This window comes from Macrosteles quadrilineatus, unplaced genomic scaffold (assembly GCF_028750875.1).
Source record: "Macrosteles quadrilineatus isolate MER2022 unplaced genomic scaffold, UCM_ALF_1.0 Scaffold_8__2_contigs__length_117827958, whole genome shotgun sequence".
Classification (NCBI taxonomy): domain Eukaryota; kingdom Metazoa; phylum Arthropoda; class Insecta; order Hemiptera; family Cicadellidae; genus Macrosteles; species Macrosteles quadrilineatus.
In genome coordinates, this window is record NW_026542601.1 from 56728888 (window position 1) to 56756134 (window position 27247).

Below are 27247 nucleotides of genomic sequence, written 5' to 3' on the forward strand. Positions count from 1 at the left end.
ATTAAATGGCAACCACACAAAGTAGGTATTTTAAGCCAAGTATAAATGGAGATGAGTGTAAGATGAGTTTAAGAAACGATTACTTTTTTAGAAAAAGGAGTTCTTAAAACTTACTCAAAGATTTAAAACTTACTAAAGCATGTACCTTTAGTCTTTGTAACCAAAACAACTTATTTACAGATTACTACACAAATCCAAATCCTTAGATTATTTGGATCCTAGTTTTACCATAATATCGAGTACATAATAAAATAATTCAATTACTACATATTTCTATTATTTTAAATACTTCCTTTGTTCGTATGTTATCACTTGGAAAGAAACCAAGAGAACCATTTTAAATAGTTAGAGCTTTTCGTGGATCTTTTAATTATTGTATAATTTAAAAATTGGGTATACATGTAAATATTATTAATGACCACTAATATAAAAACAAGGGATTATAAAGCTTTTCCTACATGATAAAGTTGGATAAAGCCCCTTTACATCCAAAAGGGTCCAGTAGGGCAGTAGTTGTTTGGAATATATCAATTTACCCTACATCATAATAGCTAATGCATATGTAAAACTCTAAGTTGAACTAACCAAAATGCAATCAAACTATTATTATTTAGTTCACCATAGTTATTAAGGATTATTAAATTTATCCATAGCTGGCACACAGTTTCAAACATGTCAAGAGCTATGATTCGCCACTGAAGCGGTACATTGAGGTTGGTAATGTTGTCATTGGATCTTGATGGAAGGGACATCCCCTAGGGGGAATGTATAGATTATGTAGCAAGATGTAAGTGGCTGTAGGGCAGAAATCACCAAATCAATGAGAACAAACTAATAAATACAAACATAATAAAGTTCATTGAAAAATCGTACCTACTGAATTTTATTTAAATATTATTATTGAATTTATTTTATTCCATTTATAATTATTTATCAATGTTTTTGTCCTTATACCTTTTTACATTAGGGTCAAAAGAATAATTTGTTTTTGAATAGGGTTTAACAAGAATAAAATCCGTCAAAGTTGTTTTAAATGTTGTACCTGAACAAATTTGCCTTCCCCGGAACTTAGACTTCATAACTTAGGGGTTCAGCTTATCAAGCTTATTAAGTTTTCTTGACTAATCTTGTATAGACATACGGAGGAGGCTAATCCATTTATACAATGAGGTATAACTAGCTCAGTTATTTTACTAGCTCTGAATTTTCATCTGATAAGATTTTGCCTCTTAAATGATGATGAACGATATGTATTTACCTATAAATGATATCGAATTTCCTTACATTGGTAACACAGTGGAATTAGGCTGTTTCTCAGTAACAGGACTGTAAGAAAATTATTCAACTTGAACTAAAAATGAGAAAACTATCAACTATATAAAATAAATATCTAACTAAAATGAGAAAACTATCCATTTCAAATAAACTTATCATGGTAAAATCCACATTTTCTATTTTGCAGCAGAGAAGGTTTCTAATTAAATTATCATTGCTCCCTGTAATTAACGTTCATTTCCAGCCTAGGGTGGTTTCCAAACAGGTAATAACGTTTATAGCTACCTCTAACAACCGTTCCTAACTATAATTGTTTTAACATTTGCAAGTTGTATAATCTGAAGGCTAAATGTTGTCATACGCCACCGTACCGATTCAACAGACCTTATTGAGTATATATTCCTTAGTAAGTAACATTTGACAGTTACATAATATGTTTATTATTGATAACAAATATGTTTACTACCCACAATTACTATTCCGCTAAGTTTGCAGTTGTTTACATTATATTAAAATCTATTAAAAAGATCGTAAGGATTTTAAATTTCAAGCCAACGGGTGGAAGACGCAGTACCGACCTTCTTACTTCACAAGAAAAGATCAAATTGCTATTAAATCTAAAAAGGTTGACTCAATAAAATTATGATAATAACAAATCTCATTGTATATTGAACACTGTACAGCACTCAGCCTCATGCAATAAATGTCGTGTTTAAAATGTATTAGAGAACAATTACATGGCAAATAATTAACAATCAAAAGTAACTAGAAATTGGATTCAATCTCTTGCATGAACATTAAAGTATTTCTTAGATAGGTATTCGTACGGTAGTAAGTTATAAAAAACAGTACCTCGTTTCAATAATTACACTGGAAATATAAAAATTTAAGTTCTGGCTGTAAATATACAAGGGTGTCCATAAAAAACGTTTCGGAACTTTGTGATATGAATCCTTATACTAAAAGGAAAAAGAAAGGTAATTTGGTATAAAAGTATAGGCAAAGATAGTCAAGGTGCACTTTATTTGGCCGAATATCACAACTAAAAAATGTTCTATTTCAGTTATTTGCCGTCTGACTTTTTTGATCATAGTTTTCTTTTGATATGGAATAAAAAATGCTAAAAAGGTATCCTTGATACTTTTTTATAAGATATTCCATTTTAGAGTTAGTTATTTAAGTTATAAAATATAAAACTGCCGCCATTTTGAAATTTCTAATTAGACTAACTTTATTTTTTTTGTCCAATAGGTCTTGTGTACGATAACATGCTTACCAAGTTACATAATAGTCAATTGGAAAAATTTTAAAGATAAAAATAGTTATGTATAAAAAACAAAATGGCGGATATCTGGGTAAATATGTATTTTCAGACATACCTTCAATAAACTTTTTTCTTTCTTTTATTATGAGGATTCATATCAAAGTCCTGAAACTTTTTTGTGGACACCCTGCATATTTCAATTACATTTTGAGTTAATTTGGTAAAGTATGCTGGCACAAATAAATATATTCGTCTTCATAAAACGAATAACAAGGATTTTATATTCCAACAGTGCTTTCTTTTAATCATCGGCTGAAGTTGTTTGAACGATTGATTTGCACTTTTTTGAAGCATTGGCTGAAGAGGGGCTTAACGAATCCGAAACCTTGGCAAATACAAATATTTTAGTACGAATCCTTTTTAAACAGTGGTCTTCTTTCATTTTCTTACTTTTTTAATGAGCTACATTTGAATTCTACTTTTACTGATTATAATGTAATGCTATTAATCAATAGTAGCCTACTATACAAAATAACGTTTAAATAGCTAGAACTTTGACTGTGCATTTTTATAGTGTTAAGTTAGATTTAATTATTGAGTACCTATTTTATTTAAAAGTAATTTATTTTTGCGTGGTTTCACCATATACACATATATTTTTAAACATACTAACCAAATGCAGTGCTAGAGATCTAAAGCTTTACCTTTTAAGTTGCCCTTAATGAAAATCATCAAAACAGCTATTTTCCTTTGTTAGTAATGTTTTAAATCACTTGCATATATTTTGGTGAAAATTAAGCTGACTAGACCAATTTATTTTGCGTGACAAGGGGACGGGCGCTACTTTGTCTTATTTGTACTTTGTAACAAGATTGGACTTTGAAATTTAAAACAAAAATTACAGTAGTAGAACAGGTATATGAGATCACCTCTGAATACACAACATATCGTAGTTTATACTATAAATAGTTTCAATAAGGGATAAATAAGTGTAAGTGGTTGTTATTTAATATTCTATTGTTTGAAGTGAGTTACGTGGATTAAAGTATTGAATGCAGTATCCTCCCGAAAATAATGTAAAATTACTGTAAAAAGTCCATCTTCCTTTGAGGATGCCAAACACTAGGCTATGGTTTTATTTTGTCAAATAAAAGTTAATACGTCAGGGTTGCTTAAACACACACTCTGACAATTTATTAAACGTAGATGCATTGTAGGTTAAGATTTACATTGATGTCTCCTTGGACCTAAGACAGCCTGGGGTTCTGCCTTCTAAAAGGACTTTAAAAAAATTATTGTATAAAAACTGTAAAATAATTGTATATCTATTTTTTTCATAACACTAAATAATTGTCTTTTATTATTTAGAATGGTTGTATATTATGTTAAGTTAGTTATATTGACCTGATTCACAAAAAAATAAGTTATTTTGTACAGAGAGATGCTTGGAAATAACGTTATTTTAATTTATTTATTAATTTAATACACTGGGCCTGCCATATTTTTAACAGTTACAAAATAAGTTTCGTAAGGTATATTTAATCCGTTATATCAAACAGTTACGCAATAAGTAACTATCAACTGTATAACAGTGTGTTCAGTAAGCTCTTGGAAAATATTATAATTAATAGTTACAACCTTTCCTAAAAGAATCACAAGGTCTATAGTATACATCATCATACCAAAAGTTTCATGCAGGTGTTGGATATATACGTCCAATGATTCAAGTACTTAAATGAATTAGAACTTTTGAGTCAACAATGAAAGTTTCGATTATTTGTCATGTTAATATTGTTCGCACTGATTTAATTATTTATATAGAAAATACATTATTTTAAAATCCCACTGACAGTAATAATACGTTTTGACTGTACCTCACAGCGTGGTATATTTTATCCAAAACCACCCATTTATAATTTATAAGAACTTAAACTGTAATAAATATTTCCTGACTAAAACGCAGTGTCTTTTGTATTGACGAAACAATACAACTACATATCATACATAATTTGTTGTTGACATCAAAAAATTTAAACTTTCATTGATAAAACCTTCTAGTAAATTGTAAAAAGAAATATTTTAATAAATTTGTGCATCGACAAATAATAACTATGAAAGGCACTAGCTGTAATTGGATGCTAAGGTTGCTTCACGTCAAGGGTCCATTCTAGCGTTAACTATTGATCTTCAGCTTGAGAGCTTTGCGGCAATCTGATTTTGTCTATTGCTTACAGAGTGAGTATCTGGTAAAACAACCTCCGAACAAATCAAAACTTAAATTTATTATTTTTTGAGAGAGAGTTTGCAATAGCTAGACTTTGTAGAGTCAAACCCTTTCCTGTTTTCTATAGATGAAATTGCAGCTAAAGAGTATTCCGAACCACTGGTTCAAAAATTGGCATTTAGTAGAGGATGGAGGGATCTACAACTACAAAAAAAAAATAAACACTAAAAGTTTAATTTTAGTTTAATTAGGTTAATTTTACCGCAAGAGGGTTACTGGGATAGATAGGTGTAGTTTGTTCAATTAAACTATGTATGACGTAGGTCTTTTTTTACTGCAAAATATAACTTTTTCTATAAAGGTTTTTTTTTTATTTAGCCTGTAGGCTACCCGTGCAGTTGTTTTTTGATTTTCTAGTACTGTTCTAGGGAATGAGTAATAACTGCTCAACTAACCCGTAGATATTCTATTAATATCTAAGATTGTTTTCGAAATCATCTAAAGTGACCAAACTGTATAATATGTAACGATAGTGATAACAATCAAATATCTTAATACACCATAAACTTAGTAACAAATAGTTGGAATCGAGCTGGTATAGTACAAGAGCGCGGGGCTTCGGAGCCCGATGTTCCTGGTTCAAATCCCGTCGATCGTCAATACATATCAATGGGATAGTACCACGACCCTCTAGGACTAGCCTGAAGTAATGTGTAAAACGGTTCGGGGCTAGAACCTAGAGTCCTAGAATGTGAAGGTGGGACATAAAAAGTACCAAAATAGTAACTCTAATTTTTTTTCGTCTACAAATGATGGTTTACTTTTATAATATTATCCAATAAGGTTTTATTTCTGTTTTTTATTGAGAAAAAAACTTTTTAAACTACGTAACATTTTATTAAATTCTAAAATTCTGCATCCAAAGGGCTGAATAATCGGATCATTTCATATTTAAATTGTTCTTTAGACCACGGCTAAATAATAAACTTGGGAAACTGTATATTTAAGAGAATTTAAATTTTGTCAAAGCGTTTTGTTACAGTCTTAAATAACGCTTTAACGAAGCCAAAGCATCGCTGAGGACAAAGGAGATCTCAGGTATCAAGTGGTTTCGACAATCTTTACATTTTCTCCCTCATTAATTGTGTTCTCGAACCTGGTTCTTTTCCCTGAGAAAAGAAGTGTTTTAACAGAAAGGTGTTTTAAGTCAATAGAGTTTTTTTAAGAATCTAAAACTGATTGGTATTGCATTGCATTGAAATGTATAACTTTATTGTTCAGCTAATTTATGTGTATTACAAATTTGAGAATTTTGTCACAAAATAATTTAATTATAGCCAGATTAAAATAAATTTAATTTGAACAAAACTTATTTTAGCAAAGATAATGAGCAAATGTTTTATGGAATAGGTACATTTATTTTATAGCAACTTAAATATTTGTTTAATTGTTGGGTTTGAAATTAAAATACAGTTAGAATCACAGCTACGAGAAAAATAGTTTTAGTTTCTGTAGGTTAGTCTTATAGTTGAGCACGGGATGTGGTCCTACGTCACATATTCGAGATCCACTAATCACCAAGGGGTTTTGTTTTAAGCCACAAGGTAATGCCATGACGTGCTGTATTGAAGGCTTACGCATCAATAAAACTTAATGAAAATGCTTACATACTTACTACACACGGAACTTATAAATAAATTGTCAATTCCCAACACTTATAAAAACAATAATAATCTATATATTAATTTGAAACGGTTTTTCTTTGTGACAGCTATTTTGAGAGGACGGCTGGGCGTAGAAACTCGGTAGAGGTGTCTAAAGAAAGGTCCTGGTCTGTAGATGAGCCATCAAAAGAGAAACATGGAGAATTCCCTCGGGGCTCTGCCCCAATGGCCTTTAAATTCCCATCCCATGTTATTCTTATGGAGAAAAACGTGGTTTTTGTCACAGCTAATTTGAGAGAACGGCTGGGCGTAGAAAGTTGGTAGGGGTGTCTAAAGAAAGTTAATGGTCTGTAGGTGAGCTCTCAAAAGAGAAACGATGTAAATTTCCTTGGGGCTCTGCCCCAGAGGCCTTTAAAGTTCTCTCTGCAATTTTGTTTACATTTCGACCATATGGATAATTTTACACTACTTTTAATGAACCAGCTGTTAATATTAAAATTGTATTCAAAGGTCTACTGAAACTGTCAAAATTAAATGTTTACATTATTATTTATGATTTTAAATGGATTCTCCACTGCATGGCAATTTTTTTATAGTTTCAACAAAATGATGAATATATGATACATTTGAAATGTTTTGTTCAAAAATCTATGCTTTATTGCTCTTAGAAAATTTTAAATTATGAAATAAGTGTGACTTATCAATTTCAAAGGAACATATAACTATTCCTTATCGGGTTAGCTTATACATATTGTAAGGTTGGCACTTGCCTTTTTTTCCTACTTTCAATCACCATTTATTTTTAAATTCAAGAAAGAACACCTAAGATTCATTTATTGGTATAACAGTTTTTGATAATCGGGTTGAAAATTGTGTCATAGATGAGTACGTTAAAGGATGAGAGCTGTGTTCAAGTTTTGGAATAGACTAACTACGGAGTCTATGGTTTTGGTAAAGTTGGTGAACTAATGTCAATTCAGGTATTAAAAAAAAATGTGTACACAGTTTTTACTTTGATGTACACATGTAGCTAGGTTGAACAACGCATCTAAACCTCACTACATACAAAACATTCGGAAACACAACAGTGTCATCACATCTCATCGCATTTGCATAATTTGTTACCAATGCTGGACTAGGTTATGGATTTGGTTCCGCAAATGTTCAAGATTTGTGATAAAATTTCCTACAATAATTATGGTTTATTCCAATCCACGAAATACATGCACAGCTTTATGTGATCAATATGGCCAAGGCAAAACTACCCCATAAGTTAATGAATTATCAAGTAAGAACAGGATGATTAAATACATGGGTCGATGTGGCAAGAGAAGGATTTAAAATTGCTGAGATCGAAGTAAGAATGTTACTGCTTTCTGGAGAATCAGATATTTTTATCAAAAAAAGATGAAGATTTATTTATAAATCCGGATACAATCTGAATGATTTTCCTAAAGCTGATGGAATTAGTGGTTAGTAATAAATATTGACTCTTTCCGTAACATGATAGACTAATTATATGAACTCGTTCTCCCATATAGTGAAAGTGGCTTTGGTATGAAACAAACTCATGAACAAACAATTATAAGACTCCTAAAAAATCTTTTGGGCAACCTAAAGTCGGTAAAAAGAAAGGTAGGAAATATTGTGTTAAACGAATTCATCAATCACGTTTTTTAGGGAACACAATCGTCATACTTATTATTGCTTTTCCTCCCTTCATATAACTAAGATTTTAATGACTTCACTCTATCCAATGCAGTTAGCTGAATTTACATAAAACCTCAAGATTAACCGTCGATTTCGACGGGGTTCCACTAGTCTATATATTAATTTGAAACTGTTTTTCTTTGTGACAGCTATTTCGAGAGAACGGCTGGACGTAGAAACTCGGTAGAGGTGTCTAAAGAAAGGTCTTGGTCTGTAGATGAGCCATCAAAAGAGAAACATGGAGAATTCCCTCGGGGCTCTGCCCCAGTGGCCTTTAAATTCCCATCCCATGTTATTCTTATGGAGGAAAACGAGGTTTTTGTCACAGCTAATTTGAGAGAACGGCTGGGCGTAGAAACTTGGTAGGGGTGTCTAAAGAAAGGTATTGGTCTGTAGGTAAGCCCTCAAAAGAGAAACGAGGCAAATTTCCTTGGGGTTCTGCCCCAGAGGCCTTTAAAGTTCACTCTGCAATTTTGTTTACATTACGACCATATGGAAAATTTTACACTACTTTTAATGAACCAGCTGTTATTCAAAGGTCTACTGAAAATGTCAAAATTAAATGTTTACATTATTATTTATGATTTTAAATATATTCTCCACTGCACGGCAAGTTTTTTATAGTTTCAACAAAATGATGAATTTATTATCTTATATATTAAAAAAATTTGGTTTTTCTTTTCCGAGTTCGATTGGCTCTTCTACCGGACCGATTTTCATGATTGAGGTCTCAAATTGAAGGTATGCACGCACAGATTTGCCATCAAGCATCGGCATATATTTATCTATAATCCCACTCGGCTGATACGTAAAAGAAATTTGCTCCCCATGTATTTCTTATGGGAGTTAAATTTGGTTTATCTTTGCCGAGTTCGATTGGCTCTTCTACCCGACCGATTTTCATGATTGAGGTCTCAAATTGAAGGTATGCACGCACAGATTTGCCATCAAGCACCGGCATATATTTATCTATAATCCCACTCGGCTGGTACGTAAAAGAAATTTGCTCCCCATGTATTTCTTATGGGAGTTAAATTTGGTTTATCTTTGCCGAGTTCGATTGGCTCTTCTACCCGACCGATTTTCATGATTGAGGTCTCAAATTGAAGGTATGCACGCACAGATTTGCCATCAAGCATCGGCATATATTTATCTATAATCCCACTCGGCTTATACGTAAAAGAAATTTGCTCCCCATGTATTTCTTATAGGAGTTAAATTTGGTTTATCTTTGCCGAGTTCGATTGGCTCTTCTAACCGACCGATTTTTATGATTGAGGTCTCAAATTGAAGGTATGCACGCACAGATATGCCATCAAGCATCGGCATATATTTATCTATAATCCCACTCGGCTTATACGTAAAAGAAATTTGCTCCCCATGTATTTCCTATGGGAGTTAAATTTAGTTTATCTTTGCCGAGTTCGATTGGCTCTTCTACCCGACCGATTTTCATGATTGAGGTCTCAAATTGAAGGTATGCACGCACAGATTTGCCATCAAGCATCGGCATATATTTATCTATAATCCCACTAGGCTTATACGTAAAAGAAATTTGCTCCCCATGTATTTCTTATGGGAGTTAAATTTGGTTTCTCTTTTCCAAGTTCGATTGGCCCTTCTACCCGACCGATTTTCATGATTGAGGTCTCAAATTGAAGGTATGCACGCACCGATTTGCCATCAAGCATCGGCATATATTTACCTACTGTATTGTTCGACCAAAAAACGTAATTTGATTCATTTTCGGATTCTTTCTTCAATTTAAGATGTATTTCACCAGTTATATAATTATATAATCCTATATATTTTGGTCTAACAACCTCCAGAGAAATACCGGCTTTCATTTAAGCTATTAGTTTTTCAAATCGGGCGAGTTTCAAGCAAACGCAAGGTGAACAACAAACATTTTTTTTATATAAGGTATTTCTATGAGTAACAATCAATAGCTCCAGTAATGTTTAGGTTTTTTATACGTTTTAGACTCAAAATAATCAGTCAATTATAGGCTTTAATTTGAGCTATTGATCGTTTGAATCAGTTAAGCTCAAGATACTGTTTTACTCAATCAAAAATCATGAACTTGGTTAGGCCTATATCTCGGATATATATTCATTTTATCGCTGCGGAGCAGCATGGGTCCTCTAGTACATTTTAAATGTTCTGTTCAAAAATCTATGCTTTATTGCTCTTAGACAATTTTAAATTATGAAATAAGTGTGACATATCAATTTCGAAAGAATAGATAATTATTCCTTATCGGGTTAGCTTATATATATTGTAAGGTTGGCACTTGCCTTTTTTGCCAACTTTCAATCACCATTTATTTTTTAATTCAAGAAAGAACACAAGAAATTCATTTATTAGTATAAAAGTTTTCGATGAGTGTAGGACTTTCGGCCTGGGGTGATTATGACAAACTTACCCTCCGCAACAAACAATAGGGAACGTGGGTAGCTCTGAGTCTGCTGTCCCCAAAAGATTCCCTATGGGTAAATTGAAAAGATTTTGTGGGTAAGAGCACTAGTATGTTTTCTGTGGTAAGAGGGAAGTAGGCAAGGGGTGATATGAGGTGTTTGTCACAGCAAGCGGGCCAAAAACTATGAATAGGATTAGGTACTTCCAAGAAGTACCTGAGCCCCAGAACATCCTGTTACTTTTATATTTAGTGTTCGCGGCCAACGAAATAAAGAATTCAAGTTCAAATTACTACAAGTATTTTACATTTAAATATTTCGTAATACAGTACTGTTAATATGTACCCTCTAGTGATGATATGCACGATTTTTTATTGTTTAACTACCGTACACGAACATCTGTTACATATTTAGCGTTCGCGGCCTACGAAATAAAGAATTCAAGTTCAAATTAGTGCAAGTATTTTACATTAACAGTACTTAAAATCACTATCATATACAGTACTAAAAGAAACATAAAATATTTATTATATGTAGTAGGAATTTGCGTATTTTTGAATCTAAAATTTTGAAACAAAACTAGGTTTATTTGGGGCGGATATCCACCACCCGTAGACACCTTCACTTCCTGAGTCGTTAATGCTAAAGATTACAGCAGTATTCTAATACAATAGTAACCCAAGTAGCACACATCGTTGGCCCAACGTTGGGAAATGGTCGGCAGAAATTTTAACGATTTGCCAACGTTGGCCCAACGGAAACTGGTATTCGTTGGCCCTACAAAGGAAAGAATCGTTGAGCCTTCGTTGGGCATTCGTTGGGTTTAAGTATAAAACATTCTAAAACGAATTTCAACAAATTGATTTATTTAAAAGTACATAAATGTTATGGCAGCAGAATATAAGACAAATATTGTAAAAATTTGGATCAATAATGAATGTAGTCAGATGATGCTGTGATACTAGATACAGTGGGGAACACCTGCTTAACATATAATAATTATTATTATTAATTTTTTTATAAATATTCTTTAACTTATTTAAGCAAGTTTTTAATAGTTATAGAGAAAAGATTAATTAATTATATAACAATAAATTATAACAGTAGCCTACTAATCTAATGGTAATTAAATAATCTATATTCAAATACTAGTATCCTCTCCAACTACCAGAAAAACAATTCATCTACTTGAGGCATAACAGATTAACAGAATCATATTATACTGTAGCATCAAAAATATTTAAAGTATTAATTGTGACCATTGCACCTGACGGCTACTCTTTCACCACTTGAAAACACTCTTAATCAACAAGCACAATTAGCTCAGAGGTAAGGCGTGAGGCTCACATGTTGAAGGTACCAGGTTTGAGACCCGGCCAGGCCAAAAAATTTTATTTCGTTTTATTTTCAAAATAAGTTTTTATTAACTATTTAATCAATTTACTCAACTCATAATTATGCTTTGCATACAAAATCTTTATTACTTTGTGTTTTTTATGTTTATGCCCAATGGGATGGTTGGCCCTTCCGCAAAAATTGGTTGGTTGGCCAACCGTAAGACTGAGTGCCAAAACATACCGTTGGCCAACGATCGACAGAAACGTTGGGCCAACGATTTGCCAACGATTTTTGCTACTTGGGAATGTATTTCTCAGAAGGTTTGGCTCCAATGTTATTTGCCCTGCTTCCTGTGTCGACGACCCTGTCCACCACCCCACAAGTATTTCCGGGAGATTCCTGGGATTTAGTGGGTAAAGTGCAAGCTCAGGTCAGGTACCTACTCCCGAGAAACCTACCCTTTACACCACATAATAGGGGCAGCCCAGGCCGAGTCAGGGGCAGCGCAGGCCGAAAGTCCGTTTCCCAATAATTATGATAAAATTGTGTCATAGATGAGTACGTTGAGGATGAGAGCTGTGTTCAAGTTTTGGAATATACTAACTACGGAGTATGTTTCATCTATGGTTTCGTTGAAGTAGTTGAACTAATGTCAATTCAGGTATTTAATAAAATGTGTACAGGGTTTTTACTTTGATGTACACATGTAGCTAGGTCGAACAACGCATCTAAAACTCACTACCTATATACAAAACATTCGGAAACACAACATTGTCATCACATCTCATCGCATAATTTGTTACCAAGGCTGGACTAGGTTATGGATTTGGTTCCGCAAATGTTCAAGATTTTTAATAAAATTTCCTACAATTATGGTTCATTTCATCCACGAAATACATGCACAGCTTTATGTGATCGATATGGCCAAGCCAAAACTACCCCATAAGTTAACGAATTATCAAGTAAGAACATGATGATTAAATACATGGGTCGATGTGGCAAGAGATGGAATTAAAAATGCTTGGATCGAAGTAAGAATGTTACTGCTTTCTGGAGAATCAGATATTTTTATCAAATACGAAAAAAACTAATTTAATATGCTGATAAAATTCTGTATTTTTATGACCAAAGATGAAGATTTACTTACAAATCCGGATACAATCTTAATGATTTTCCTAAAGCAGATGGAATTAGTTGTTAGTAATAAATATTGACTCTATCCGTAACATGATAGACTAATTATATGAACTCCTTCTCCCATATAGTGAAAGTGGCTTTGACATGAAACAAACTCATGAAAAAACAATTATAAGACTCCTAAAAAACCTTTTGGGCAACCTAAAGCCGATAAAAAGGTAGGAAATATTGTGTTAAACGAATTCATCAATCACATTTTTTAGGGAACACAATCATCATACTTTATTATTGCTTATCCTCCCTTCATTTAACTAAGATTTTAATGACTTCACCCTATCTATCGCAGTTAGCTGAATTTATACAAAACCTCAAGATTAACCGTCGATTTCGACGGGGTTCCAGTAGTTATTATAATTGTCAAATAAAGATAAACATATTGCTTAGCAAAAAGTACAAATTAATTTATTCCATCAACCACTAAAATATTTACGTTAGTAAACGACCAAGTATGATGGTAAAATAGATGTAACAAAATCGATAAATTATAAAATAATTCCAAAAAACATGAGTTCAAAATTGTTTTACTATTCAAGTGTTCGCATTGAACATATTTTACCGCCACTAAAACTTCTGGCAAGCTTGAAGTATTTCCCGGTAGGACTCAATGTAGCAAGAAATATTGATAAGAAACTCCATGATGTTACAGGCCATAAAGCGGTCCCAAGTGGTTATGGGTTCCGCTACATATTCTGAGGCTCTTCAAAATCAACATAAAATACTCTTGCATAGTTAACAGTGTTCAATGATTAAGAGAGAAGAATTGAAACTTAAACGACAAAATCAAGTCCATTATGAACTGTGGTTTCTTATATTTAACAATACGCGTAGTACCCAAAGGAACGGTACAATTAATATTTATTTATGACAAATCATATTCACCTATAAGTGTTTTATTCTAATGCAAATTTTAGCTATACAAAAGATCCTAAAAAATTTTATTACCAAGTTCGAAGCACAGAAAAATTAACCCCAGGAAAAAAGATTTCAGTATTTTGGATCTATTATTAGTTTAGTATTACATTATTGATAAAAAAATTAGGTCATAATACGGTAGTTATTTTCATATGCACTAAGTTAGAAAAATAAATTTTATTTAATCTCAGTTACATTGTATGGTCTTTTTGTGTGTTATTAATTATTATTATTATTCTGACACATGTTTATATTTTTTCTTTATTTCCAAACATAGAATGATAAATTTTAGACAATTGATTGAAACAAATGAGTTGCATCAAGCGACATAGAATCAGCTATGATCTACCAAGGTAGTTCGGTAAGTCAATATTTATAAGGATGGATATTGAATTATACATCCGCAGTAATAACTCTGCGGGATCTCAGGTGGATTAGATTTAGTCGGTTGGCTCGACTGCAGCTTGGAACTTGGACCCTGTTCAACTGAAACGTTACATCCTTTTTCCTGTCTTTGGCAAAAGTAACCTAACTAATTCAACCACTGGTGAAGTCGCTTTACAAGTCCAAGTTGGAATAAAATAATAATGAAAGCTGATTCAGAAAATACCCTAAAATCTTAAACGGAAGTTTAGTTTAAGAAACATTTTATTTGGAAAAAAAGCATTAACTATATATAATTTTCTTAAGCCATTGATGTGAGTAAAGCAATGTTGAGGTTCAATTCTCATCCAACATTTTTTGCTAGTTTCATAATGAAAAATAACATATTAAATATAAAGCAATAAACCAGAGACCCTACTAACTACTACCATTGACTATATATCAAAGCAGAGCTATGTTCGAAGATTACTTAATTTGTCTCATGTCCAATATTTGCCCAGCGAATCCCAAATTCTTTATCATTACCATTTCAAAATGGAGGCCATTTACAATTTTATATCTTAAATATTTTTGAAATGAGTGAATTTTGATGAATGTAATGTACAAAAGTATTTGGACAATTTCATAACTAACCTGACAATACGTAAGATGGTAAAATCGGTTGGTTAGTAACTGAAATAATAAAGATTTTTCATACTGCGCACATGAATGTTTTACTTATTGGTTTGTTTCCATTGTTTCGCCGGTCGAGTACTAGAACTGGGCCTAATATCAGGTGAGAATAAAACTAAATAGAGTCAACTCGTATCTTTTCTTGCAACCAAAAATATATGGCAAATTGATTATGAAAGTATATTGTATTAATTAAATTATTAATAATTATTTATAAATAATATAAATAATTATTAATTATTATTTATATTATATGTATTATAATTATTAATTAATAATAATAATTAATTAAATATTTCATTAATTATACTTAAAATGTTGACCTGACTAAAAATAATTAAATTTACACTTATACTGCATCATACGATGTTTAATTAACTGTATGTAGCCTCAGTCAAAGCGTTCAAAGATGAAGCTGAAATATAATTTAGTTTGGCACAACATTCATATGGTTTTAACATGAAATGACAGTTGTGGCAGGTTCATTTCGGTGTTTTCCCTGTTGTGAAATATACGAGCGTATGGCATGATATGTTTTAATATGATATGTTTACGTGTAAAATAAAAAAAATAAAAAAAGTAAGGTAAAATAAATTTACTATAGCTATTAAAGCATTTTGAATTTCAATACATACTTAAACTAAAATACTTTTAGTTTGAAATGATTAACATATTTTTATTTGACCATTGAACCGAAATATCTCCACACATTTTTAAATGCAGTATAAGATAATACCCCCGCCGCAGCAAACCTGCCGACTAAGCGAATTTCCATTTGTCTGAATTGATTTTCAGTTAAATCTATTTAAATAACATTACGTTTAATGAATACCTAGGTTTGCTGCTACAAGGAAAGTAATAAAGTGTATTTTTTAGTAAAATATTAATAGCTTAGTAAAAAATAAATAAATTGGCCAAGTTTGATCAAAATATATCCATAAACTAGCAAACTACAACATTTCACAATATTCTCCATAAGAATAACATGGGAATTTTAAATTATTTACAATTTTTTTAATTTTCTCCATTACCAATAACCGTACAAAAACACTTTGATATACTAAATTATTTGTTTTTTTAACTCTTTAAAAAAGGTTCAGAGAGAAATTGGGAAATTTTGTGTTTTGAGGGTCAAAAATGACAAAAACAATTTTTTACCCCATAAAAGCCCCCGTAAAACCCCGTTCCCATGGTCCGATCATGCTGGTTTGCGAACTCATTCAAGTTTATGCCACCTTACACCTTTAAACCAAATTTCATCAAAATCGGAGAAAAATTACTCAAGATATCGCGTTCACGGACGTATATATATATATATATATATATATATATACATATATAAAAATTTGAACGAATGGTGTTTTTGGCCTCTGGGGACATCAAAATGAAAAAGTAAATCGGTCCCGGGGCTAGGTCTTACCGTGCCACCTACGGTAATAGCTACTTCCCTATAGGGAAATTCGCTAAAAGGTCAACAACATTGATTTGAACAAAATTAGTGTTCATTTTCTTACAAATAAATTTAAAAGAATAATTTTAGGATAGACCTAAAATACCAAAACATTTGTCTTACATTGCTTATAATTGGCATTTGTATAAGGTAACTTACTGCTTTTGCATTTTAGGATCGAATATACTTGAGACCTCTGCCGTTAGTTATTTCACTTCCACTATATAATTGATATGTAGAAGTATACATTTAAAGTTTAACATAACCCATCTTAACATAAACCTAAACACGATTCGTAGACAGTTATAGACTAATATTTCAGCCTGGAGAAAAATGGTGGTAGTGAACTAACGGAAAAGGTCATAAAACTTCATTCCCCGAAACTGTTTTTAAATTCCATAAACAATATTAACTATAATGGTGTGCTTCATGGCACGACTTTGCAAAAAAATCCTCCATATAAAAAATAATTATTAGGTTTGTTTATTTTACAAGCAGAATATTGTAATATTCATTGTATATTACTTGTAACTTCATTTAGTTTGTGTACACATATTTAAAGCTTTGTCATATATTCTAGGCATTTAACGGAATTTCGCCCCTTAATTGGTAGGGTCTATAAACATACGCAACAAACTAAATAATAAAATACCCCCGCCGCAGCAAACCTGCAGACTAAGCGAATTTCCATTTGACTGATTGGATCTACACTGAAATGTCTAAAAATATCACATTTATTCCCTATTTAAATAGAATTAGTTTAACAAGTACTTAGGTTTGCTGCATCAGGGAGGGGAAAACTGTTTTTTTTTTTTTTTTGTAAAATGTGAATAGTTAGTAAGAAATAAAAACATTTTCCAAATTTGATCAAAATATGTTCACAAACAAGCAAACTACAACAGTTTACTTATTCTCCATAAGAATAACATGGGAATTTTAAATTTACAATTTTTTGGAATTTTCTCCGTAACCATTAGGCGCATAATAACGCTTCAATATACTAAATTATTTGTTTTTTTAAGCTCTACAAAATGGTTTGGAAAAAAATTGCTAAATTTTATGTTTTTTGGGTCAAAAATGGGAAAAACCTATTTTTACCCCATAAAACCCCCCGTGAACCCCCGTTTCCATGGTCCGATCATGCTGGATCGCGAACTCGTTCGAATAAACGTACGTTTACACGTTTGTACCAAATTTCATCAAAATCAGATCATTTTTGCTCGAGTTATCGTGCTGACGGACATATATATGAATTTGAACGGATGGTGTTTTTGGCCTCTAGGGACCTCAAAACGAAAAAAAAATCGGTCCCGCGTCCAGGTCTTACCATGAGTACTACGGTAATAGCTTATTCCCTATATGGGAAATTCGCTAAAATGTTGAGGAAATATTATATTAATGATATCGAAAACTGTGTTCATTTCCATAGAAACCACTAAAATGCAATCCATAGCAAACTTTGTGTTATTTTCTTATTATTTCTCTTGGCCTTCAACGCTCGGTCGCCTTGTCAATGTTGATTACAAGAGTTTCATCAACGCCAGCTGACATTCCCTGCAGTTAATGGGCAAAGTTGTTCTAATTAAATCGGAGGAGAACGACGAACTTTTATTTAAAGCGGAATATAAAAATAAATTTCCATACTTCCAGAAACGCCTCCGCGATCAAATACCACAAAATGTCTGAGAACAATTAAAACTTTGTCACAGATTTCAAACTTTGTTTCTGCTCCAACCTCGTATTTAAATAGTTATGACTTTCTTATTGGATGATTTTAATTTTAAATTAGGGAAAGTGTTTTCGAGCTATAACAAAGAAAGGTTATTCTTCACGATGCTTCTATAAAATGTGATTTTGTTTGGGCGGTAAGTTAATTTTTGATTTAATTTCGATATAGTTCCGGATGTCCCAAAAAGAATGGATGAAAATTAAACACTTTATTACAAAAGATAAAAAGTTTATTTTATATAACATTTATTTTATAGCTCACTAAGTCTCTCCTATCATGATTTCATCGCGTAATCTCTACGTGTTCTCATATATATGCAAGAAAGTAAAGTCGGTGTTTCTGCTCTGACCACACACTATTTCATTCAGAGATTTTCCCAAAGGCTTCTCTTATCATTGGTTAAAGTTCATTCATGTTTGAGATCGGCGAGTGATTAACTTGATATTTTTCAAACTCTCAGACATAAAAGATCACAAAACAGATGTTGTCTGTAAACCATTCAATACACTGTGCTTTAACTGGACTCTCATATTGCAACTGTATATTTGCGTTAACAACAATGGAACAGCTGATTACTTTTGAAGGATACTAAACAAATCTTAAAGATGCCTAATATTGGTAATGGTTGACTTTTCTACTACCCTTGGTAATACGTATGTTAAGCTGTTAGTTTGATCCATTCTTTTTGGGACATAATGAATTATGTATACATAAATCAAAATATGTCAACAAAGAATTATAATTACAAGATCTAAAAGGTGAATTTATAAAATTCCATCCGGTTAAAACTGTATGAATTAATTGTACAAAAAACTTCAAATTATAATCCACGTTTATGTACATTCTTGATTTCCAATAATGTGTCCGAAAGCTAATGAATAGGTGGTTTCATTTCCTTAACATACAAGTAGTATTTCTTTACTTGTGAACCTTATATAAACGTGATTGTCACAAAGAATAATATAGCTATCAACATTCTTTTTAAAGTTACCATTTAAATACATTATTAACAACAGATCCGCAATTGTATCTTTAATCTAATTCAATGACAATAACTATAACCCTTCAGCGATACACTTAGTTTGCATGGTTAAATTTTAAGTCATCTTTGGATTGTGCGTGTTTAAAATGACTTCAAAGGCATACTAAAAAAGGTTTCAGGCATTAATATACCTACAATATTAATTATATCCAGTTTTAATAATTTTGAGTCATTGTTTACAAGACGTTTGCAGTTTGAACGTAATCTCGTTTCTTTTTCAATGTAATAGAAGAAATATTCTTAGTTTGCCTAAATAACTTTAGATACATCCTTAAAATTTAAATGGAGATTAATTCTATCAATAAAATAAAACGAAAGTTAGGTTTTAATTTGACCGAACAAAATTAACAGAACCATTACCATTGATTTATGAATTTCGGCCAAAAACACACGTTAATATATCAGTAAGTTTGAGTGCTAAGCAATGTTTAGTAATTTAAAAATAAATAAAATCCCCATGCAAGTAATTATCTTGAATATTTGTTTTTATAAGCAATCGTTGTTTGAGATATAGCAGTATGTTTACACTTTGGGAATTTTCAAATCATTTTTAGGGATTCTTCATGATAATTCTCGTTACTATTCATTTTCTTGCACCAGTAACGGGCCATAAACTACAAAGATAATATTTCTCTATGGTCAAAACGTATTTATGGATCAATATAAAATACCCAACATTTATCACAATCAATATCTATACAGTAGTTTGATGTCTACAACAAAGAACACATACCCCAGTTCTCCAATTGGCTTACGCTATGCAGTAGGGTACAGAATAGGTAGTTTGGTGTATTTACAAATAACATATCCGACTCACTCAAGTAATATTTCATTCTAATTCAATAGATCAGTACAATCAACCTTATGTCAACCCTCTGCATAATCAAAATACAAGCCACTCTCACTAATTATATACTAATTGCATATTCATTGTTTTAATTACTCATTCAGTTATTGTTGCCGTATCCCCCTCCCTCGAAGCTGCAAGTAAATAGAACGATGCCACCGTTATTTGAGAAATACTCTACAACAATACACGTGTATTTTGGCAATACTTACAGCCCTTCCAGTGGAGAATTCAACACAAGCGGCTGTCAAAAGCGCTAACAACAAAGAGCGACACACAACCATCGTGAACGAGGGCTGATACACAACTGAGCGTTTCATCCCTTTTGCGCATTTAGTTCTCCAACAGGTCGATACGCAGCGCCACCGATATAACAACTAGCGACTTCTGTTGTATTAGCTTGGAATTAACTCACCCTCACGTGATTTTGCTATGCACTTTTAAAATTGTTATTGATGTTTACTAAGAAAGGTGAGACCTTGTATTCACGATGTAAAATATGGCAGAAGATATATATTTTTGAAATGTTTGCTTGCTTGGTTTTTACTACTTGGTTCTTACTTACTTCTTTTTAACTTTCAAATGGCTTGAAAATGTTTAATTCAAGCAATGATCCAAGATTAAGGAAGCGTATTTGTGTCGTGCAAATACTCTTCCTTCCTAAATAGACTAAAGTACCGAGAAGTATAAACACAAAATGTTAAATTTTGATCAATTTGTACCACATCTCGACTATTTAAATCTGAACACTAGTACGTCCCTTTTAATTTTAAAGTCCGTAACCAACTTGTATTGTAATTGTTGTACGAAATGTCATGGAATGTAATAGTACAACTACCACCGTTAAAATAGTTGGATTAAAGATTAACACAATTCAAGAACCAAGTATGACGAAATTTCTCATTTGAATCATTGTTCATAAAATAATTAAGTCCTACGTACTGGAAAACCTTTTCAGCAAAACAGAGAAGGGGGCACGCTTAACAAATTTAAGCAATTAAGAGAGTTACATTAACCTAATCCAACGCCAAATTTGGAACTAAAATGTTCAAAGAAGGTAGAATAAATTCACGAAACCTGCTCAGAACGTTTTTACTAGCTTCAAAACTATTTCCATTTCGTGTTCAGAAATATGTAGTCAAGGGTAGGGGAAAGCTGTCAAAAACTCGCCTGTCAAATATATTTTCAGATGAAAACTGAACTGGTGCCACGAAAAGATCCACTAGCTGTCGATTATCTAGAACTGGTACTGGTAGTGTTATCTGTATACCTTGCCTGAAACTACGTGACCGAGACTGCAGCACAGTACAGCAGTTTTCATCAAATACGCCTCTTGATATAGTTAGGCCTAGTGATGCGTTAATTAAAGGTTATAATAATCGATCCAAACTAAACCAGCTATTATTATATCATATTGTGTAGCTTAAATAATTGGTATTTCCTACATACTAAAGAAATGTTTTCCATAACTCTTCTTAACTGTTATCTCAAAATGTATACTCTGTTATAATATTTAGAAGGTTTCAACTAGGTGTTTATATAAAAAACTTACTTGTACCCACGGCTTTGCCTGCGATGGTATAACCATCATGTATCATAAGAAATGAACGGAGTATTACCAATGAATACAAACCCTTTGTATTATATGTAAATAGTAAGATACAAGCGTATGAGTCAGTATTTTATTTTATTTTTATTAATTCTAATTGACACAACCTATCCGGCATTGCTGGTCTTGGTGAAGAAGAAGGTAATAATAAGGTAATAAGGTATTCATTGGCATTACATTCTAAATTAATACAGATTTATTCAACTGGATATTTGCAAGTTTCCTAATTTTTGTTTACTTTTTTATTGAGGCCTATGTATTTAGTTCTCTTACGGTTTTGAAAATAATTATCCGTAGCCTAGTGGCTTCACCAATGATCAGGAAAATAAAATTTTATCATTATTTAATGCGTCACGCAAATAAAAAAAAGGCCCTATGTTAATATTGAACACTCTACAGTGATTAAGGTAAAATTTTAAACTAATTGAAAACCATCTACCACAAAACAATATGTTTAATCACTGACTAAAAAATTCTCATAACATAAAGCTTTTAAACTGAAAACACCTTAACTCTTCAGATTCTCCAAGGTATAGTGATAGTCAAAGGTATAGTTCTTTCATATCAGCTCCTCTAAAGTAAAGAAACTTATCCACCAGAACAACTCATTCCAGCAGGCTCGTCTTCCCATTTTAATGCTCTACCGTATATACCCTCTCTGTCCATTTGATATAGTTTTTAAAATGTGTATTGTCAATAGTCTAGTGTTGCATCGTACTCCATTGCATCATTTTCAAACACACAGCAAGGTTGTATTTCTGTTGAATGCTTGTCGCCAATAAAAATTAAAAACAATAACTTTAAACAATCCTACTTTGACAGTTCTCATTGTTTATGACAGCTTTTGTTGCTGCTTAGTTATAATTAGTTGCTGTCATAAAATAATGAAACAAATTGATAGTGCAGCACCCTGTTGGTAACCTTATAACTTTTTAATACTATTGAATATCATAGAACCAATAATGTTGTGTACTGCACTTGTTGGGGCATTTGTATTTTTAATATGAATTGTTTGGCAATACAGTATTAAAAGAGTTTCTCAACAATAACTTGGATTGTTCTACAGAAGTTTGTTTCATTAGATAAAGTCTGTTTTTATGAATTGGGGGGGGGGGGGGGGTTATACTAGAAGATACGTCGATGGGTTGTTGAGACAGGGATTCATTGTGATGTTTGGGTATTGTGATGTCAAATTTAAGAGTGGAAACGTAAGAATGAGCACCATCCTGTGGGATACGCTTGGACTATAAGGCTTCAAAAAATTATTTAACCTCTTTTATTTGTGAATTATCTGGTCCGGAAACACCTCAACAACAAAAATTTACTTAAGCTTAAGGAATTTTCTTAGTTTTTTTTTCATATTGGTGTTTGTTTGCAAGCAAATTTTGTATTTAGTCAACGGTAAGATAGTGAAAAAAGTTTGCTTTGTAATAATATTTTGACTTCACGCTTGTTTTATGTCTCTGAAGTAATCATGGGTGAACCAAAAAAGGTTAGCCATGGTGTTCGTCTACATTTCGCAAGTGACACTACATTTTATTGAAATATTTTGAAGCCTAATTTGTAATGTAAAAAATAAATAAATAACTAAAGGGAGTATACAATAAATACATAGTCATCGTATCAGGTGTTTACTTATAAAGTACAGAAGCACCACAGTGCAAAATGTACATGTATCACATGGTTCAAGATTTCACTTCCCTTATAATAGAACAATAAATAATTTATCTTACACAATTTATAAAATATTTACAAACCTAACATAGAAACAAATCGTATAAAACTTAAATAAACTATTCAATATAACAACAACACCCTAATATTACGAAGGCAAGGATCTCAAAAATTAATAACGGTTAAAAATATGTTTAGGCCTTTGGCTTTTGTTAGATAAGGAATATTTAAAGAAAATAACGCTATCTTGTCCAGCCACAACCTCGAATGTTTTATTTTGTGTTTAGAGTATTATAGTTTGAGCGTACTTACATAGATTACTAAGTAATTTGACTATTTTTGTACAACTTATAGTAGAAGATGTAGTAATACAGATTAAAAGCCATTTCAATCCATTGGTTTTATTTGCAATGTTTTTATCAGCACTAATATTATTAAAAGCTGTTCGAAAATTGGACACCGAGAAATAATTCATGTAAAAATGTGTATAAAAACAAATTAATAGTAATTTAAATAACAAATGTATGACATTTCATTGATGAAATTTTTATTCACATAGTACTTTAAAACACTGTAAACTCTTAATTAACTTTAAAAGTTGGTGTATAGTAAAAACACATTTGAGAACCAAGAAAGAAATGTTAAAATTCCTATTTTACTTTAGAATGTACTCGTATTTTCAAATAATAAATTGAGGTAATGAATTTAAAACTCACTTTTGGATTGTCTTTTCTGGTTAGACAACTGGATAGCTTAGTTACAAAACTATATTTGAGACAAAAGTCCCTTTTTCGCTCAGAAGCGTCAAGTTTTGGACCATCAGTTTAGAGGAGAGGAGTCTAGACTAAACCCTGTGCACAAATATACAAGACACCACATACATATACGACACTTAACACTCACCTATACAATCTACTTATTGCGTGTATACTAGAGTATAGTAGTCTATATACAGCAGAAGTCTATCTCAGGTATTCACAGTAGCAGACTGCGAACACAGCCATATCGTCTGTTTGAAATTATAATTGAAAAACTTAAGTTGTAAAAGTTTGTGCCAATATTATTACACGACTGTTTGACACAAGGGTTGCTGGATATGTAAAACATTGTGCTATACCGAGTGCGTCTAAATTATTCTACAATAATTTAAAGATGAATACACGACAAATTAGAAAAACTATGTTGACTTTACATCTTATTTTGTTACAACCATTTTATAATAAATAACAAATATCATTAACATGTTATGGAACTATATTATAGTTGTTGCATTCTTCGTGGTAGGTAGAAGTGAATTGTGTAATGTGTATAGCCAAATAAGTTCTCTATTTAATTTAATTGTCAACATTCGATTATTTTGTTCAAAATCATTTTCACAAGTCAACGAGAATTTGATGAAGAAGTTTATACAAATAAACGTTGTACCTTCGAAATTATAGCTAAAACAAGCCATGTAAAGAGTAAAGAAATTAAGTTTTGGTGACATTTAAGTTTCCATATTTTGTCAATTTAATGAGTATGGTAGTCCCATGAATGGTATATATATGCGACTACTGGTTTATAAAACTAATTAAAAACACGCAATAATTCTAATTGAGGACTAAACATCAGTAAAAATCTAAGACACTATGCAATTCAGATTTATACATATAAGTAATGATAATCTTAAAATCGAAATACGAAAAACGTGCGTAACTGTGAATTTATTCTTATTATTCTTCATCATTAAAAAATACAAGAAAAAATAAGGATACACAATAAATAACAATGTATAATGAATTACACAAATTAAACTATTATATAGTACAAAATGTTAGATATAAATATATTTACAGCTATATGTACAGTTATTTCTTACATTAAGTACTAGTATACCTACGTATTTCTACAAGTTATTAAGGGGAAATTGCTAAAAGCAGACCGAAATTAATATTTAAAATCAATGTTTGACTACAATTTGTATTGATAACATAAATTTTTTTACTGCTTGGACTAGGGCAATCTTCTTATTTGACTCACATGTCATATACAAAGATGTAAAAACTACATATATTAATAAAACGAAACTAAACTCATCTCAATTTCCGTTCCTCTAACTGTAATGTTTCAAGGTAATTATATTATATAATTCAAATAACGGTCACACGGCTCTACCGATTGCCGCACACTTTGATCCTACTTCGCTATACAACGGTGTGATGATGATGATGATAGTTAAAACAGGATATGACCTGAAAACCCTGCCCCAAGTCTAGTTGGTTTATTTTTGCATCATCATTACAGTCAATCATTATAGTGATTAAGTTTACGTTTTCACATTGATTATTAATAAAAAATATGGTTAATCGTTTTGTTAGTGTTTATCGCTAGTAGAATCAAATGTAAAAGAGAATCTCAGACCTCTTTTAGAAAACAGTGGCAAACTCCTGAATTTCTTTTGATAAGACATGTATATTACACAGATAATACTATTTTTGAAAACAATATAAGAGAATTAATTATAAGTCAAATCGAAACAGGATTTCTGAATTCAATGGCAAGACATGTCACGTTAAAATATATCTAAAGGCTAAAAAAACTATAAAGTTCTTGTAGTAAACAGGAAATCTCATTTATAAAAAAGGTTTCTTTAACCTGTTTTTTTTTCTTTGAGATGAGTGGGGGTTTTGGATATGTGAAGATTTGTTTATCTACACGGGTCGACACTTACATACTTGTACTAAAGCTTACACACATGTTATTAAGCTGTATACATATTATAAGACAAATGTTTGGCTAAATTTACATAAATAGACTATTTCACTGGTTATGACCACCTAGCCACATTGTTCTGTAAAATTATTGTTACAGTGTAACATGGCGGTTGAATTTTAGGATGAGTTTTTTTATTACGAAAATGTTTTATGAGTCCCTTCCTAACAGAGACCATGGTAACTTCAAAAGTATATTGTTCGAGGAATCATAAAGGATGATCTATTTACGAATTGTACAATATTTACATATATTTACATGGGTACCTTAAGGATGTGTCTTAGGTCCCTTTTTATTGTTTATCACTAATGCACAGAATCAGTCCTCGTTATCGTTGGTGTGGGAGCTTTGTCCTCGTTTGACAGAAGAGCTTGCTGATCGTTTGCAGCTATGTCCTCTTCTTCCTCTTCTTCTTTTACTGTTTCCATTGTTGAGTATGCCGGGTTGGCATTACCAACGACGCCTTTGCCTATCAGGTAATATGTCATGAGTTGTCCCTTGCCTTTAACTGACACTAAACCACGCTGCTCGAAGATATAGCCGAAGTTCTGCAGAATCGCACAGGTCTCCTCGGTCACCTAAAACAAGATGAGGTAGACAAATTTAAAAATTTCTTAGTAATTAAGGAGTATTAGAGACAGTGACTTATATTATATTATATCATATGTATATAATTGGGGCTTATATTATATTGTAAAACCCCCATCTTAAGATTACTTCAATTCTACACATACAATAGTTAAAACAAACTTCTACAGCACATTAATCCGTTAACTATCATTTTATGCATCTCCATTATTATGGAGATGCATTTTAATCTTGATTAATCTAACCTTCTGTAAACTTTTTATATTAAATTTTTATAAACAAAAACATTCATAATTTTATTGCTGAAACAGCTTCCAAGGTTGTGTAAAGGAGTTTCCCTTTAGTAGCGTTCTTCACATAAAAGTTATCAGTTGGTACTTACTTGGTGATTTCCTCATAAGGTTTACCAGCTCATGATTTAATATAAGATTTTACTAAATGTTAATTTACCTAACAGTACATGAAAAATTGTGTTTATTTATTCAAACGAAATAAAAACT

General features: G+C 31.8%; 2 protein-coding genes across 2 annotated transcripts in view; both read right to left on the minus strand.

Moving 5' to 3' along the window:
- LOC129001168 (uncharacterized) overlaps positions 1-20444 on the minus strand; it is a 41601-nt gene extending 21157 nt beyond the window's left edge. The window contains exon 1 of the mRNA XM_054428380.1: positions 20338-20444. Within this exon, the coding sequence (XP_054284355.1) occupies positions 20338-20409 (72 nt within the window). The 5' untranslated portion in view covers positions 20410-20444. The remainder of the gene's footprint in view (positions 1-20337) is intronic.
- Positions 20445-24779: 4335 nt separating this feature from the next.
- Positions 24780-27247, minus strand: part of LOC129000902 (adenylate cyclase type 3) — a 99625-nt gene continuing 97157 nt past the window's right edge. Inside the window, exon 20 of the mRNA XM_054427980.1 lies at positions 24780-26737. Within this exon, the coding sequence (XP_054283955.1) occupies positions 26465-26737 (273 nt within the window). The 3' untranslated portion in view covers positions 24780-26464. The remainder of the gene's footprint in view (positions 26738-27247) is intronic.